We start from the raw sequence: 18,203 nt of genomic DNA, 5'->3' as shown, positions 1-18,203 counted from the left end.
TAGAAAAAAATGTTTATTTTTGTCAAATTTATATCTGTACATGGTTTAGAGGGTCGATCCTACAGGCTTTGTTAAGCAAAACAGTGGTGCCTCTCCCCACCTCTCCACCATTTTCCCTTTCACCACAAGCAATCACTTTCCACTGTCTTAGCTGATTCTCTTATTGATCAAGATGCAGTGTCTGCATTGTTATGGCTCAGCAAACACAATTTGGAGTTTAGACAATTAGTGAACTACGATTACTTTTTACCTCAGACCTGAACAGTTCATAAGTACCATTTTTTGAAATTTTCTTTTTCACTTGTTGTTAAGACCTACCCATTCTACTCCTTTTCCCTTTCCCCTCTCCACAAATTTCCCACCAGCTTTGTTTTCTTCTCTCCTGCATGAATTCAATTAAGTGAATGAAACTCTGAAGCTCCATCCTTCTAGATGCCCTGCGTTTAGTAGTGTCTGTTGTGTAGACTCAACCAGACTTAGGAGAGAAGGAAAAAGAGTGAGAGAATGGCACGGGGAAAGCATATGGGCACTGGGCACTTGCAGTAGTACAAGCAGTTCCAGACAACTGTTGAGCAACTTGGGGAGAATCATCCGTCACTTCTGAAGCATAACTTTGAAGCTTTAATCGGATAAACACACAGGTGCGGTCTATGCTGAACAGATTGGTCAAAATGCCTGGTGACTGAGGTCTGAATCACAGACCAAAGGCTACTCTTCCTTACACGAGTGGAAGTGTCTTCAAAATCAGCAACATTAGAGAAGGTGTTGCTGAGATTCAACTTCTGCTTCCTAAAGGAATTCAACAGCGCTAGTGTGTGTCTTAAGTGAGGTTCGGATGATGTAAGGGGAAGAGTGGGATGGAAATTTTGCAGTAGTGATGTGCCCATAACCACAACTGGTCAGAGAGGTAAACTGAGCAGTCAAGTATGACCCTGGCATCCACATGCCACTACTAAAAAACTCCAGCCAACAGCCTTCATCCCTTGAGGCCAAAGAGGCAGCTGGGGGGAAAAAGGGAAATAGGCCTTCCCCTCATCTTTTCTGTTTAATTCCATTCAGACACACCACTTGACCTTTGTGCTTTTAATACCTGTTTCTCTGTCTCAAATGCAATTCAGCTCCTTTTCAGGAGATGCTCATGAAACACAGAATTGGAGGATAAGAAGGGAGCTGATGTTGTATCCCCTTTACCATAATGAATAGTAAAAACATGGTGCTTGAGACTGCTTTTGGGTCTTTTCTTAACAGCGAGATTGAAATTCTACAACTCTCATCCTGTTCTCTCCCATCTTGGTTTTCTCCCTTCCTGATTCAGCGGAGATTTAGATCATTTGCGTTCAGTGGTCCCTCTAGAGGAATGACCAGGTGCAAATGCTGACCTTGAAGTGCAGACACAGCACTTGTGACGTGCCAAAAACATTCAAATGGAAGCAAGCCAAATGTGAAGGAAGAGAGCGCTGAAGCAGTCATTCAAGGCAGACACCTGAAGTCACCATAAATGTTGTTTTAATAGAGAGACTCCGACCGTGATCTGTTGTCAGGTTCAGCTGAAGTGCATTTCCTTCGTCTCATACATTTGGTGGGTCCTCCAAGGGCAAACTCATTATGAACTATTAGAATCTTAATGCCCATGAGGTTACAAACCTTGATCCTATTCGTAACAATTCTTCAGAGCATCCTGTACAAATCTGAGGTGGAAAAATATGAGAATGATTGCTGAGAAAGAATGGGACAGTGTGTTAATTATAAAAGGGAAAATGTTCTAATTTAGTTAATTTTGGTAGAAAAAGACTTCAGGGATATTTCAGGTGGTAACTGGGTTTTACATAAATTGAAACAGATTGGAGGGTTTTTTGGATAGCTGTTTCCTCAAATGTTCAATGATTTAAAAAAAAAAAAAAAAGGGCTCCCAATCTTGTTAAAGGAATGGTAACTTACTTCTTAACCAAAAAATGAATCTCATCTTCTTTTTATCCTCCCGTCTCCCTTTTCCCCTGTTAATCAGACAGCCCATCCCTTTTTTCAGTGTTGCTTTCTCCTCAACCCCCTTCTCTGTGGCACATCCTATCACCAGTATTTTTTATTTGCTGGTTTCCAGTGCATTTGCGTTCAGTGGTGGTATCAGCTTGCTTTTCTGTAGATATACTTACCTATTAAACATATTCAGGGCAAATAATTCCACATACTGCACTGAAATGGAAAAAAATGTTAAATGTGTATCATTTTTCACTATAGGATCTCTATCCAGGCAGTCTAGATAAAGAAAAATGTGAAAAATCTCTCTCTCTTAGGAGTCAACTATTAACTGGGATCTAGATCAATAGGTCTGAGAGATGCCTGGGACAGAGAATCAGTTTCCTTTGGTGGCAATATTGTGTTCAGGTCTAAGATTTCTGAGCCAGATATACAGGGGTTTTCCCTTTTGGGAGTGGAGATCTGTGGTAGTAGCGCCACTGAAGAAGCCGTCAGGGCCCCCTGCTGGGTGGTTTCCCTCATTTAACCCTTACAGCACCGCGGGGAGAGAGACAGGAGTAGCCCCGCTGCACAAAGGAGACTGTGTCTCAGAATTCAAGTAAATTGCTTAGGGAGTCTCTGCTAATAAGTTTTAGAGGCACGATTGGAACTCAAATCTGCCTACATTCCCTTCACAGTGTTATGAACCCGAGACGTTGAGTTGGTCTGATATGCTTTTTCCAGTCCCCAGAATGAATTCTTTGTAAGAAGTTGTTTCTCCTCCAGTTTCTTCCAGGCCCATTATAGTGACTGTAGGTGTAATATTTAGGATACTCGAGTTTGGCTTTGTAATCCAGGGCCGGCGCCCTTCTCAGCATCCTGTCGCTGTCCCGGGAAAGTGGTGCTAGTTTCCGCGGCATCTCGGCAGGAGAGGGGAGTTCCCTCTAACTAAAGAGGGAGGATCTATTGTCACGAGCGGGGGGCGGGTACCCACAAACAACCACCCCAAAAGAAAACAATCACAGCAACCCAGACCGTGGGCCTCTGGTGGACCGGGGACGGGAGGGTCGCGGCATCGAGGCACCTCGGGAGCGCCCTCTGGCGAGAACAGAGCGCGCGTCCCCCGCACGACCCCCCTTCGCCGCCGGCGCTGCGCCCCCGCCAGGCTCTCTGGGTTCACTCTCGGTCTCTCACTCCGTGAGACACAGACGGCAGCTTTCCGAGCGAGCGGGGGACCGGCTGAGGCGGTGCCAGCGCCACTGCCGCCGCCGCTCGCCCCGAGAAGACCTGGGCACCGTGAGAGAAGCCGAGGCCCGGAGCCCCATCCCCTCTCTCCTCTGGGGTCTCCTAAGCCGACCGGCCGCTCGGCGCCCCCGCGCGACACCCTTCACGGCCACTTCGCGGGGCGTGCCGGGACTTAAGGACGCGGCTCGGGAAGAGCCAGGGCAGGAGGCGGCGGCGGAGCGAGGGTGCGCGCACTGGGACTGGAGAGGTGTGAGTGGCGGGCTGGGCGGCGGCGGCGGCGGCCGTAGCCGCGGGTGCCTCCCCGCCTCGCTGCTTGGTAGGCAGCACCGCCTCCCCGGGCCGCGGCCGCCCGGCAGAGTCCTCCGCGCGTTCCCGGGCCCGGAGCCGGCGCACGATGCGCCCAGCAGCGTTCTGATCACCGCCGCGCCGCCGCCTCCGCCGCGATGATTCCCCCCGAGCCGCCGCAGCAGCAGCTGCAGCCGCCGCCGCCGGCCCCGCCGAACCATGTGGTGACCACCATCGAGAACCTGCCGGCCGAGGGCAGCGGTGGCGGCGGAAGCCTGTCCGCTTCCTCCCGGGTCGGCGTGCGCCAGAGGATCCGCAAAGTGCTGAACAGGTGAGCGGCGGCGGGGGCGCGGGGCTGCGGCTGCGGGCGCACGGCCCAGGGACCCCTCCGTCCCCCGGGCGGCCCGAAGGCCCTTTGGGACGGACGGAGTCGCGTCCGGGGAGACTGAGGAGAGCGGGCGACGACGCTCCCCGCGCTGGCGGAGAGGCCGCGGCAGCTTTGTCCCGGAGCGTGGAGCCCCGGAGCGCCCGGGCGCCGGCTGGTCCGAGGCGGGAGTTCGGGGAGAGGCGGGGTTCTGCCAGCCTGGCTGCTGTGTGTCCGCGCTCACACCCTTGCACACCCGTGTCGCCTCGCTTCCCTCTCCCACTTGGGGCCCAGCTTTGCGCTCGGGGGCTAGAGCGGACCTGGGGGTGGCCGGGGAGGAGGCGGGAAGGCGCAGGGCTGCGGGGATGGCGTGGAAGTCGCCGGCCTCGCGCTCCGCCCGGAGGTATCCCAGCCCCTCGCCGGGAGATAGGGTAGTGGCGACAGACCGGGCGGGAGGCGCGGGGACCCACTTCTCCCGCCCGGCGCTCCAGTTGCGGCTCCGACTCTTCCCGGCTGGGAGCGGGGATGGGGAGGCTAGAGGCCTGGGTCAGACCCAGGCAAAGTGCAGAAATGTTGCGGGAAGGGTATGAGGAGGAGGCTCCTGGCTGTGTCGAAGCCAGAGGAGGCGAACGCTGGTGGCCGGCGCCTCCAGTGCTGGAATCTGCGCAGTGGATGGATCAAGGATGAGGCGTTTAGGATGAGACCCCGGGTTGATGTGAGATGGGGGCCCCCTGGCGCCCCTGTGTCGGCCGTGATGCGAAAGGGACTTTTTCTACTAAAGTAACTTGAAATGGTTGAAGAGCTGACACTTAAACATCAAATAGAAAACTGGTTGTGTGTGTTTTTATTTGGGTGCGTGTGTGCCTTTCGATGCATCTGTTGGGGGTAACTCTTAAGGTTGCTCTGTTCGTACAGGTTTCTGTGTGGCACTCTTTTGGGGTAGCCGAGATTCCCCCAAGGGATTCACCTCGAGCTCTTTGGGGCTGAAAGCTCTAGCGGGAGCACAAAATACGTACAGAAATAGAAGCTTGAAAAGCTCCTTATTTTCGGAGTATGGTTTAATTTAGTCATATGAAATCCCAAACCATTCAGGAGTCGTCACGTGTGAAGACTTAACGTATATTAGCTTACTTGTGGGTACTTGCATGTGTTTCCATTTATCAAACGAGAAGAAATTCACGCTGAAGTGAGACAGGTGTTGGTAATAGAAAACTCAAGCCTTTACTTCCCTTTGATTTGTAGCTTAGAATAACACCTTCCAAAATATTACATATTACATCTAAAAAAGATAATGAGCAGAATAAATCAAGAAGATGCTGGCTCAGTGCATATTATGTGGGCTTCCTATCCTTTCTGAATACCTGTGATTTTTTTGAATTGTAAATGACTTGGCATTGGCTGTTTAAATTTTTATGCAGAATATGTTAATTATTAATTTCCCTCATCAAACTGAGAAAAAACTGGTGCCATTGTTCATTTATCTTTGCTTGATTGTAAGTTATTATTGACTCTGTGCAGGTTATTTCTTGATGTTTCATGGATCTTAGAGTCCAGAATAACAAGAGCACTGAGGTGGGAGCTGAGGGGCTTGGTTTGTTATCATTCCTCTGCTGCTGACTTGCCACGTGGCTTGGGGCAGAGCTGTTCATCTCCATGGCTCTTGGTTTCTTCATTTGTAAAATGTATTTTATACTTGTCTTACCTCTCTTATCATGGTTTCGAGACATAGATGAGGTAATACTGAAGAAAAGACTTGGGAAAGTATAAAGCTTTACACAAATTCATTATTCAACCGAATTCTGTTGTCTAAGGGAGGACAGTGGGAATATCGTACACAAGTTAATAGAAGTCATGGTACATCCTGGGGAGAATGTCGTATTTTACTAGCCTTCAGTGATCTGTGACATGAGTTTTATAGAGGAGGAACTTAGACTGAAAGGTTGGGTCCATGACATTTCATGGCAGATACATCTGTGAATGGAACCCTAGGGTTATAGCCTTTAGATTTCAACTGAAACATTTGGTTGCCTTTCAGAGTTCTTCAGAATTTTCAGTGTAATATTTTGTATTACGTAAATGATCTTTCCTTATCCTTAAAGGATAAGAAGAAAATATTTCTTTGGAGAAGGAGCGCCTTTGGTAAGGAGACTGAAAAAAATCAGAATAAGTGTAAAAATCCTGGTGGAGTAATTTCGTTAGCATGCTGATGGGCTTGGCTTTTGCTCCATGATTATGTCAACAGGAGACAGCTGTTGGCTGTTGAATGGTTGGGTTCTGTGTAAAAGCTAGAGGTGGGGGGCGGGAGTGGAATTTTCGAGTTCCTGTGCCAGTACTTAGGTGTGGCTCCCCTCTGGTCTGAACCCTCCAGGTGTGTTGGACTAGGCAGTAATGGCTTTAAGGCTGGCCCATTGGGTGCCATATCATAAGCATCTTTGTTCATTTTCTAAAAGCTAAATATCCCTTTTTGCTTCTTTGTCTTCTTTTCCTCTTCCTCTTTCCTTAATACTTCTATTTCCTTCACCTACGTTGCCCTATCAACTAATTGTCTTCTGGACAATCGTTTCCTTTCATCTACCTCTGGCATGCAGCAACTTAGCTGCTAGCAGAAAGTGAGGTTGGAAATCTGGAAGTTTGGAGCCAATATGAAAAATATCCCTCTAACTTTTGGCATGCAGATATACTGTTGGCAGCGTTCTAGTGCTGTGAGCTGGCCAGTAGAGTCTCTCCAGTGACTGAGTGGGGCATTGCACCACTGTTAGTTACTCTGAGCATCCCACTGGGCCAGAGGGGCGGTGCTGAGAGACTGAGGATGGTGCACTGGGACGAGGAGTGTCAGACTGTGAGCACCCCAAGCCTGGTGAACTGCCTGCCACTGGTCACAGCCTGTAACAATAGCTACCTGCCAACCCAGAGGAAGAAATGCCAACACATACGCTGTCTGTATCCTGCCTACCGAGGGATAGGTAAAGGGAGAAGTACTGATTAATAATTAAAGGTACTGTCTTTCAAGAAGCTTAGAATGAAAATGCAGTGTTACCTTAGTGCAATCTGCCTTACATTGTCCTGCATCATTTTATTTCCTCTGTATATCTCCATATCCTTTCCCCTTTCTTTAAAGGCTTATTGAGTTGGATGGTTGCATTTTTTGTATGACAAATAGGGCATCTCACTGATTGACTACTCCCTGTAAAACAATTGAGTAGAATATAATAGTGTCCATGATTTTGGTGGAAGAGGAGGTGCTAGATAATTTTTTTTTACCAGTTAATGGGATGTGTCACATTCTTCTCCCCTGTCCTGTTCAAAATTGTTTTGGCAGTGTGATGCAAGAAACACAGGATGATTTAGATGATAGGATATTTGTTACTTCTTTAATTCCCAAAGATTTAGAATAATGTTTTGGTTCAAAGAAGGAAAAAATTATGGCAAACTCCTCTTCACTTATTTCTTGTGTGTGAGATAGTATTTATTACCCTGCCACAGGCAAGCAAGATATGACAAAAAAGAAAATACTTCAAGGGCAACAGTTGATGACCCTCTCACAGAAACTGCTGATACTAGTAGATTTCTTAGAAACATATAGGAGTAGATACTAATCTATGTAGTATCTGAAGATTTTCTCCTCTAAAATGATTTCGTTATGAAACGTTGGTGAAAAACGAGTGATGGCTTGTTTTATGTTTTGCATGTGTACGGGTTTATTTATCTTTTCCCACTTGAATATTAGTTTCAGATCTTAATAAAAATAACCATGAATTTCAAGTTTTGACCCACTTTCTTCCCAATAAGAGATGCATTGGGTTGTTTCAAGTTATAAAGGCATTTCTGCCTTTTTCTGTCTTGTGGTGGGGATGTTTAATCATTGAAATGGAACCACGAGTGTGACTCTGGGTCATCCATTCATTTGATTTGAAACTAGCTGATTTCTAACTTACATTTTGACTTATTTCATTAATTTTCAAATTTATGAAACTTTTTTGAATTGAAAACTAAAAAGCATTAAGGAGGATACATAGGAGAGTTGGTAGCAAGCCTACATAAAATCGATATCCATGTGGGAAGTTACCATATGTGATGGGACAGTATGTATATATAGCTTTTCTGAGTTATTAAGGTAGAGAGAACATGGTGAACCAACAGAATGGCTGCCAGGAAAGAGTTATGCTTGTACTATTAGGTACAGTTGATGAAGACATCTATTATCATTTAGGTGATCCTTTTTTATCAAATGGGACGACTTTTGTTAAAAAATTGATAGTGAGGCTCTTCCTCAAGCTACTCCTTCTAACAGATGTCAGAATGAAAGGGGAAGACCAACCAGTAATGAGGATAATTGATAACAAAATATTCCAAATGGAACAACATGGTGTGATTAAAAACAGACATTTCTAAGATTAGTAGTAAACAAAAGATGTCTGAAGGACACATTTATTTTTAACTAAAGGACAAAATTATAAAACTGGAAGATCATCCAGTATATTTTTTTGCATGGAGCTTGGAAAACTGAATGTTCATATTAAAGGAATATTTGGCTTACCTTGGATAAAGAAGGTGCATTTCCAAGGAAGTAACATGTAAGAAAATGGACCTATCTTCATGTAATTTTTCTTTGACCTTTTACTCTCTCAAGATCCTTCAGTGCCTCAGGACCATAATAAAAGATGTCTGTTTTTACTGTACACTGCTATAGATGTAGACAATATGGCAAATTGAGTTGGCTGCCCATATAGTTCTGAAGTTACTTAATGCAAGAGCTGATTTATTATTTAATTGCCATTTCTCATAAAAGTAGAATGCAGCATGTGAAAGTACCACCACCAGGTTTTAGTTTAGCTTTCTCATTCATTTGAGTTCAGGCCAATGAGCATTCACTGAACCTTGTTCAAACACATTAATTCTTGATTATGTTTCTAGAAAAGTATACTTAGAGGAAGTCAAATGCCAATAGACACATGGAAAAATACCCCATACTATTTGGCATGTTTCTTGACTGTGACATGAACATCTACATGTATACATTCATTTATTCTTTTTTTTTTTACTTTAAACTTTTGAATTTTATTTATTTTTTTATACAGCAAGTTCTTATTAGTTATCCATTTTATACATATTAGTGTATATATGTAAGGTCTGAAACCACATAACATAAAATTTACCATCTTAATCATTTTAAGTGTACAGTATAGTAGTGCTAACTGTATGCACATTGTTATGCAGCAGACCTCTAGAATTTTTTTAATCTTGCAAAACTGAAACTGTGTCCATTGAACAATAGCTTCTCTTTTCTCTTCCCCACTGACCCTGGCAACCACCATTCTACCTTCTGTTTCTAAGAGTTTGATTATTGTAGATACCTCATATAAATGGAATCATGCAGTGTTTGTCTTTTTGTAATTGGCTTATTTTATTTAGTATAATGTCCTCAAGGTTCATTCACATTGTCACAAGTGGCAGAATTTCCCAAGGCTAAATAATATTCCATTGTGTGTGTGTGTGTGTGTGTGTGTGTGTGTGTGTGTAATACCACATTTTCTTTATCCATTCACTTGTTGATGGACACTTAGGTTACTTCCATCTCTTGGCTATTGTGAATAAAGCTGCAATGAAAACGAATGTGCAAATGTCTCCTCAAGATCCTGTTTTCAGATTTTTTAGGCTATATAACCAGAAGTGGAATTGCTGAATCATATGTTCTATTTTTACTTTTTTGAGGAGCCTCCATACCATTTTTCATTGCAGTGGTACCATTTTGTGTTTTCACCAACAGTGCACAAGAGTTCCAGTATCTCTACATCCTGCTAACACTGTGTTTGTTTTTGATAGCGGCCATCCTAATGGGTGTGAAGTGATATCTCATTGTGGTTTTGATTTGCATTTCCTTAATAATCACTGATTCTGAGCATCTTTTCATATACTCGTTGGCCATTTGTATATCTTCTTTGAAGAAATGTCTATTTAAATCCTTTGCTCATTTTAAAATTGGATTGTTTGGTTTTGTTGTTGTTGAGTTGTAGGACTTCTTTATAAATTCTGGATATTAACCCCTTATCAGATATATGATTTGCAAATATTTTCTTCCATTCCAGTGGTTGTTTTTTCACTCTGTTGATTGTTTCTATATTCATTTGTTCCTAATCACTTTCTGTGTGCTGAGTCCTCTTCTGGAGGACACATACATAGCAAAACATTATTCTTGGCTTGAAGGACCTCAAAATCTAACTGGGTAGGTTGGCATATGTGCTGCTATTGAGAGTGAGTGATTATAATCTGTAATCTGAATTTTTATGCATAATGCTTAATTGTATGCTTCTAAATATCTAGATGCTAGAATCATATAAATAAGTTGTCCTGTATGCGATCCATATTGCACTTATTCTGTCTGATACAGACACTACTTGAATGTACAAGAGTTGAGAAGAAGTTTCCCAGGAAATGGCAAGGAAAACAATAAAAATAAATATGTCTTAGAAAATATTTTCTTAGAAAAATGACATGCCTGAATCGGTGGCAATGTGAATGTAATTTGTTTAAGTATATTATTACTAAACTTTTTAAAATATTGTTTTCTGCTAGATTTAAATTTTAAACTCTCAAGAAAATTTACCTATGTGACTGTGATGTTAAAAAATACCTTACATACCATTTTACAAGTTCTGATATTATGAACCATCAATTCTTGCCCTTTTAACAAATTAATTAGGGAAACCTAGTACAATTGAATACACATTTAAAGGAGGCTAAACATAAAAAGAAACGATATCGAGTTATTTGTAGTGGGGTGGATGGACCTAGAGACTGTCATACAGAGTGAAGTAAGTCAGAAAGAGAAAATCAAATACCATATGCTAACACGTATATATGGAATCTAAAAAAAAATGGTTCTGATGAACCTAGGGGCAGGACAAGAATAAAGACGCAGACGTAGAGAATGGACTTGAGGACACGGGGGCTGGGGGGGGAGGGTAAGCTGGGATGAAGTGAGAGAGAGCATTGACATATATACACTACCAAATGTAAAATAGATAGCTAGTGGGAAGCAGCTGCATAGCACAGGGAGATCAGCTCGGTGCTTTGTGACCACCTAGAGGGGTGGGATAGGGAGGGTGGGAGGGAGATGCAAGAGGGAGGGGGTATGAAGATATATGTATACATATAGCTGATTCACTTTGTTATACAGCAGAAACTAACACACCATTGTAAAGCAATTATACTCCAATAAAGATGTAAAAAAAAAAAAAAAGGAGGCTAAAAACCAAAACATGCTAATTATATCCAGATTGAGAGTGACAGGGCTACAATTCCTAATCATTCCTGGCTTGGAGATAGTACAAGGTACTGATCCATTGTGTAAGACAAATACGTCACTGGTTTCTCTTTTCCTCGTCCACTCATTCATTCAATCAGTCAGTCATTTATTCAATGAGTATTTATTAAGTGTTTACTATATGTTGGGCACTGCTGGATCATAGTGGTGAACCAGACAGTCATGGGCTGACGTGGACCCTTGAGTGCCATTGGCGGAGTTTCTAACTGTTATTACCCTTTCAATATAATCTATCAAGGGGACAATTTAAGTAGAGTAGAAATAAAGATAACATACATCAAAACGATTAGATTTTCAAGCTGATCTAACAGAGATGCAGAAAAAAGCCCCATAATTTAGCTGTTTCACCTGTAAGAAAACTACTCAAGAGGAAGACTGAACCCATAATAAAATTACTTGAAATTTACACATAGTCAAGAGGCAGATCTTTCTTGAGGAATACAATACAATTTGTTTCACTTAGGACTTTAAACAAAGGAGGAATAGCCATTAATGTTCATCTACTTTCAGAGTGTTAGAAGAAAAAGGAGAACAGACTTGGATCTCATCCTACCATTTCAGGGCGAGCCTATCAAGGTCATTGCCATATAACCCAAGAAAATATAGTTTCCTGAAAATATCAACATTCTGACAGTGCATACACAACTTTGAGGGAGCTTGGGGACATATTTGTGCATTGCAGGTAAGAGAGATTGAGGGTGATTTGGAAGGACTTGATTGCTTTACTATGTAATTTGATACAACCTATGAGTGTTTGAATTAAAATGAGCATTTAGACAGTAGCTCAAATTCTTAAATTTTACATTATAAAGCATACATTTTATATTATAAAATTTTACATCATATGTTATTCTCATAATAATCTTTTTTATAGATATGGAAACCAATTTTTTTTTCAGTGTTTCTTTATTTGGCTTTGCCGGGTCTTTATTGCAGCGTGTGGGATCTTTTTATTTGTGACATGCGGGATCTAGTTCCTTGACCAGGGATCGAACCCCAGCTCCCTGCATTGGGAGTGTGGAGTCTTAACCACTGGACCACCAGGGAAGTCCCACGGAAAGCAATTTTTATGGTAACACAGCTAAGTGCTTTTATAAGACTACAGAGGAAGGAGAGACTAGGCTGGAGACAGGGCAGGAGGGTTTAGGGATGGCATTTGTCCTTGGCATTGAAAGATGGTGTCTTAGGTTGGGCTGCTATAACAAAATATCATAGACTGGGCAGCTTAAACAAAAGACATTTATTTCTTACAGTTCTGCAGGCTGGGAAGTCTGAGATCAGAGTGCTGGCAGATTGTGTGTCTGGTGAGGGCCTTCTTGACTTGCAGACAGCTGTCTTCTTGTATCCACACATGGTGGAGGGAGAGAGGGAGAGTGAGAGAGAGAGAGAGAGAGAGAGAGAGAGCGAGAGCTCCTTTCCCATCTTATAAGGATACTAATTTCATAATGGGGACTTCACCCTCATGACCTCATCTAAATGTAATACCTCCAAAGGTTCCACCTCCAAATACTATTACACCAGGGAGTTGGGCTTTAACACATGAATTTTGGGGGGACATAAACATTTGATCCGTAGCAGATGGGTAGGATAGGAACACGTGCAAGAAGGGAGATGACAGAAAGGATGAACCAAATATAGAGTAAGAGTCTGGAGGAGGATTAAATGACCAGTTTGACAATATTATATGTAGGTAAAAAGGCAGTAGAGTGAAGTAAGGCTAGAATTGCAGGATGGAGTCCGATAATGGAAAGCCTTAGACACTCTAATATGAGTTACACTGTGGGTTATTATTTTTGCAGGTTATTGAGTAGAGAAAGGACTTGATCAGAGATCTGCCTGAACATTATATTTTGGACAAAGTCTGTAGGACAGGTGGACAGAGGATGGACTGGGGTTTAAGGGTCAGTTAGGTAGCTACTGTAGCCATATAAGGGAGTGGAGACAGGAGTCTAAATGGGATGGAGGTGGCCAGGATGGAGAGGGAAGTGCTGTAATTTGAACAGAGTGTGGACCAGGGTCAGAGAGAGGAAGATTAGATTATTTTTGAGAAGGTACTTAATAGCGTCTGCAACATAATGGGTGGTTAATAATTGTTTGCTGAAAGGTTATAAACTTGCAACAAGGAAGGGATCTGCTCACTAGGGCAGAAGAGACCTAGGGTGTTACCTGAACTAGACAGCCAGCTGGAGGACCTTAGCCAGCTACTCAGTGGTCTGTGGACCTGTGCTGATTCACAGATTGTGTAACCACACTGTGAGAAGAACAGAGATCAAGAGTAAGCATTAAAGGGCTTCCCTGGTGGCGCAGTGGTTGAAAGTCTGCCTGCCGATGCAGGGGACACGGGTTCGTGCCCCGGTCCGGGAAGATCCCACATGCCGCGGAGCGGCTGGGCCCGTGAGCCATGGCCGCTGAGCCTGCGCGTCTGCTCCGCAACGGGAGAGGCCACAACAGTGAGAGAGGCCCGTGTACCGCAAAAAAAAAAAAAAAAAAAAAAAAGAGTAAGCATTAGAAATAGCTATAGCAACTTGACAGAGTACTTTTATTTTTTTTCTAATATTAAAATATTGGGTCATGTATTTTAATTTTTGGTTCTTTGCCATTTTATTTTTCTAGTAGTTGATTTTTTGAATTGTATTTTACAAAATAATTGTCTTCAGGGAGCTGAAAAAAAGGAACCAATATTTTATAACAGATAGTTTGAGAAGCACTGGTCCCAATCCAGTATACAAGAGGGAGCAACAGCGAGTCTGGATTCTGGAAGTGCATGGGGTAGGTAGGGGGTCCTCATAGTGGCAGCATTAGGATGGTGCTAGTCATGGCCCTGGGAATCTGTACATCCCAGCTGGCAATGTGGGGGCAGCAGGTTAGGCCTGACAGTAGCTATATTAAGTACCAAGGACTCAACCCAACAGGCTAGGTTGGGGCTCCCACCTTAAAGGGGTCCCCTGGAATGTTAGGCGGGGAAGCTCTTTAGCGATGAGAAGGGGTACAGCACAGCATCGCAGTTCTGTGGAATGGCGTATAAGTGGAGAGTGCTGTTTTTCAAGGATCTTAAAGAGAGCAGATTCTAGGTCTGAGTGCAGAAAGGAGGGTCAGGGTTACAGGGGGCCCCAGCATGAGCAGCAGGACCACTGGCATGGCTCTACTTCAGGCTCTGAGGAGCACAGAGTAGGAACTCTTCAGCCATTCAGCACCGTAATTACTGAGCCAGGTAAGAGGCACCATCTAGATATTGGGGAAACTGCAGGGAACAAGATATAGAGGGCCTCCACTCTCCTGGAGACTATGTTCTAGTTGGGGGCAGGCAATAAATGCATACATAAGACAGATATCTCACTGTGCTAAATACTCTCCAGAGGATTAAAGTGAGGCCATGTGACAGAGACATAACCGGTGGTACTTTAACTGGAGTGGTCAGAAGAGGCGTCTCCCAGTCTGGTAACATTGAAGCTAAGATTGGAACGACTGAAAGGAACCGGCTACTTGAGGGTCAGGAGGCAGTGCATTCCAGGTGGGGATGCTGAGAGGAAACAAGCAGCAGAGTGACTGAAAGTAAGGGCGTGCAAGAAGGAGGGGAGCATGGGAGGGGGAAGATCACGGGCTGGGGCGGGGTGGGGAGAGGCTGGTGTGAGGTCTTTTAGGGCCCCGTAGGCCGGGAGAAGAACTTGTGTTTTATCCTCAGTGGGATGGGGAGCAACTGAAAGGTTTTAAGCAGAGGAGTCATGTGGTTAATGTTTTGAAAAGCCCACCCTGGCTGCTGTTGGAGAATGGACTGCGGGAGAGGTAAGTGGCTCCAGGAGGAAAGAGACGTTGCAGGCTTGGACTGGAGGGTAGCAATGCGGTGGAGAGAAATGATTGCGTTTTGGAGTGATTCATCTTGGGAGATGGAGTCCATGGGATTGGATGAGTGGTTTGGTGAGGCTGCTGAGGGAAATGAATAAAGAAAAACTCCAGTTTGGGGGGCATGAGAAACTGGGTGAGTGATGGTGCCCTTGTCCAAGATGGGAAAGACAGGGAGAGGAACATGTTTGTGGATAAAAAGTCAGGAGTTTACTTCCGGCAAGTTAAGTTAGAGGTGTTCAGTGGAAATGTCACATGATAGCTGGAGTATGGGATTTAGGGAGAAATCAGGGGCTGGGGATTTGGATTTGGGTGTCATTGGTGTGGTCCTGGATAAGATCATCTGGGGACAATGTGTCAATAGAAGAGAAAAGGGGTCCCAGCACATCAACTTCCGAGTCAAACAGAGGAGGAGGACCCAGCAAAGGAGTTGGAGAAGGAGAAGTCTGAAGCAGGAGGGAAAACTGGAGAGTACGGTGTTCAGAAGCCTAGAGAAGTAAGTGTTTTGAGAGGGAGGAAATAACCAGTGCGCGTGCTGAGAGTAATCAACTAAGGGAAGGGTGGAGAAATGATCAGTGTCTTTGCAACAGACAGGCACAGGCTCAGGTGGTGGGTGCCGATGGAAGCCTGGATGGAACGGTTTGGAGAGGGACTGTGAGCTGGGGGTTTCAAAACATAACTTTTGAAAAGTTTTCCTCTAACCAGGAGCAGAGTAGAGGGAGAGTCTGTTAATAGAGGGCATGAAACAAAAGGTCTGTATGCTGATGGGAGAGATACAGTGGAGAGGGGAAAATGCATATGCGGGAAGGAACGGGACAAAGGAAGGAGGAAGGCCTTGCAAAGGCTGAGATGGTAGGATCCCAGGTGCAGGGGGAGGGGCTGACCTTGGAGAGGAGCCAGGACACTGTCCATGGTCCAGGAGTGGGGGGAGAAAGCGTGGGGGTAAATGAAGGTAATTTGGTAGATTTGGTGGTGAGAATAAAAGGGGATTCCTGTCTGGTGGCTTTTCTTTTTCTGTGAACTCTGAGGTCATCCTATCAATTAGGAATGAAGGTGCTAGGTAGTGGGGGAGGGGTGTAGGACATTTGTACAGAGAGAAGTGGAAATAGTCATTTTGAAGAGTCAGAAAGGAGACATACAAGAGAAGTATCGTAGGAGTTAAGGGAAGAGCTATGCGCTTTTTTTTTTTTTTTTTTTTTTTTTTTGCTGTACGAGGGCCTCTCATTGTTGTGGCCTCTCCCCTTGCGGAGCACAGGCTCCGGACGCGCAGGCTCAGCGGCCATGGCTCACGGGCCCAGCCGCTCCGCGGCATGTGGGATCCTCCCGGACCAGGGCACGAACCCGCGTCCCCTGCATCGGCAGGCGGACTCTCAACCACTGCGCCACCAGGGAAGCCCTATGCGCTTTTTTGATATTTGTGATGAGGAGGAGGTGAGGAGTATGATGGGCAGAAAGAAGCTACTGCTGTTTAGAGTCTGTCTTGGAAAGGGTTAACTCAGAAACAGATCTGGGCCCTGGTGACAAGGCATGCAAGAACCATCAGTGGATTGATTCAGCTGTGAAGAAGTCAGGATATCAGTGCAGGGCGTATTTAGGGGAGCTCAGGAGGATTTTGGTCCTGATTATACTTGGGAGTGGGGTGTGAGAGAGAGAAGAGGGAATTAAACGTCCCTTGGAGATTTTGTATATGAGCCCCTGGGAGGATGATGTCCCTTTCAGAATGTGAAATGTGAGATGTTCTGTCTCAGGGAACTGACTTCCGTTTTTCGGGGACCTCAATATTCTCATTTGTAAACTGGTTAAAATAATCCTAGCCCTTCATTTCCCATTGCATTTTGGGGATTTTTAAATGACATAACATCTGGGAGAGGGCTTGGAAAGCCGCCAAGCACTCTGCATTTGTTATCCTGGTCACAGAATTGAAATGGGAGCCCGGGTTCTCGTGGCTTTGTGCCGTCGCAGGCCCGGGATAAGCGCTAACGAGCGCCCTCAGCGCGCCGAGGACTTGGATGCAGGCGCTGCTCTGCTCGGTGGTTTTCCTCCTGAGCCCTGCGGGTCAGAGTCTGAAGTGGAACCCACCCACCCACCTACGAACAAGGCACAAGTCTGTTTTACTTCAATGTATTGCGTTTTTTGAAAGCTAGATATATTTAAACATTTTTGGCTTTGTTTTAAGAACGCCTCTTCTTGGGAAGACTAGTTTGGCAGAAGGCATCTGCCCTGCTGTTTGATTGCGCCTCTCAGAGTGATGGTTGCTTCGGCGGTACCTGCGGTTTGTAAAGGAGAGTTTGACAGGTTTCGGGAAAGGGTTAGCGCCTCTTGAACTGGGGAGGTTTCAAAATGAGCTGGGGCCTAAAAGGCTCCATAGAGCCCGGCAGTGGGACAGACAGAGCGGCTCAGAGGGAAGGCACAGAGCAGCTTTTATGTGCTAATGAGGGGAAGCCCAGATGCCAGGGGGATCAGAGGAGCTCTTTGTGACGCGCGGATGGCTGGAGCCTCTGTCCTTATCTGGATCGTGCCGCAGGCAGGAGAAACACTGCGCCCTCACAGAGGAGCCCTTGCCTACACGGATAGCCCTACACACCGCTCCCAATGCTGCTGGGCGGTGAGGGGCTGCGGAAAGTCCCAGGGTGGGGTGACTGCTTGAAAGCAGGGAGGCTGGGAGGTGGGAGAGGTGTACGTGGGGAGGACGGAGGATGGGAAGGGGGAGAGCTGTTCGGTAGGGTGTGTGGAGTCAGAGAGCTAGGAAGGACTTTTACGGCTTCACAAAAGTAACTGTTGGGCTTCCCTGGTGGCGCAGTGGTTGAGAGTCCGCCTGCCGATGCAGGGGACACGGGTTCGTGCCCCGATCCGGGAGGATCCCACATGCCACGGAGCGGCTGGGCTCGGGAGCCATGGCCGCTGAGCCTGCGCTCCAAAATGGGAGAGGCCACAACAGTGAGAGGCCCGTGTACCGCAAAAAACAAAACAAAACTAACTGTTGTCCCTCCAGTGCTGCCAAGCTTGAGGAGTGGCCTTCAATCCAGTCCAAAAGGAGGTGAGCTGTCCTTGAAAATAGCACAGGTCAGTTTTTAGCTAGTTATGGGGTAAGTCTGAAACATCACACAAACCAACCAAACAAAAACTACCATCACCCAGTGAGTGCTGGAATGAATTTCACATTCTGGTTATTCCATTAACTGATTGCTCCAG

At 45.3% G+C, this 18,203-nt stretch overlaps 1 protein-coding gene across 1 annotated transcript in view; it reads left to right on the top strand.

Moving 5' to 3' along the window:
• The first annotated feature begins 3,149 nt into the window (after positions 1 to 3,149).
• Positions 3,150 to 18,203, top strand: part of SLC35F1 (solute carrier family 35 member F1) — a 419,368-nt gene continuing 404,314 nt past the window's right edge. The window contains exon 1 of the mRNA XM_082633389.1: positions 3,150 to 3,814. Coding sequence (XP_082489515.1) covers positions 3,642 to 3,814 — 173 coding nt within the window. The 5' untranslated portion in view covers positions 3,150 to 3,641. The remainder of the gene's footprint in view (positions 3,815 to 18,203) is intronic.

This window comes from Mesoplodon mirus (genome assembly GCF_964341445.2).
Source record: "Mesoplodon mirus genome assembly, chromosome: 10".
NCBI classification, from domain to species: domain Eukaryota; kingdom Metazoa; phylum Chordata; class Mammalia; order Artiodactyla; family Ziphiidae; genus Mesoplodon; species Mesoplodon mirus.
The sequence above is the reverse complement of the archived record's forward strand: the minus strand, read 5'-3'. Positions and strand labels throughout refer to the sequence as shown.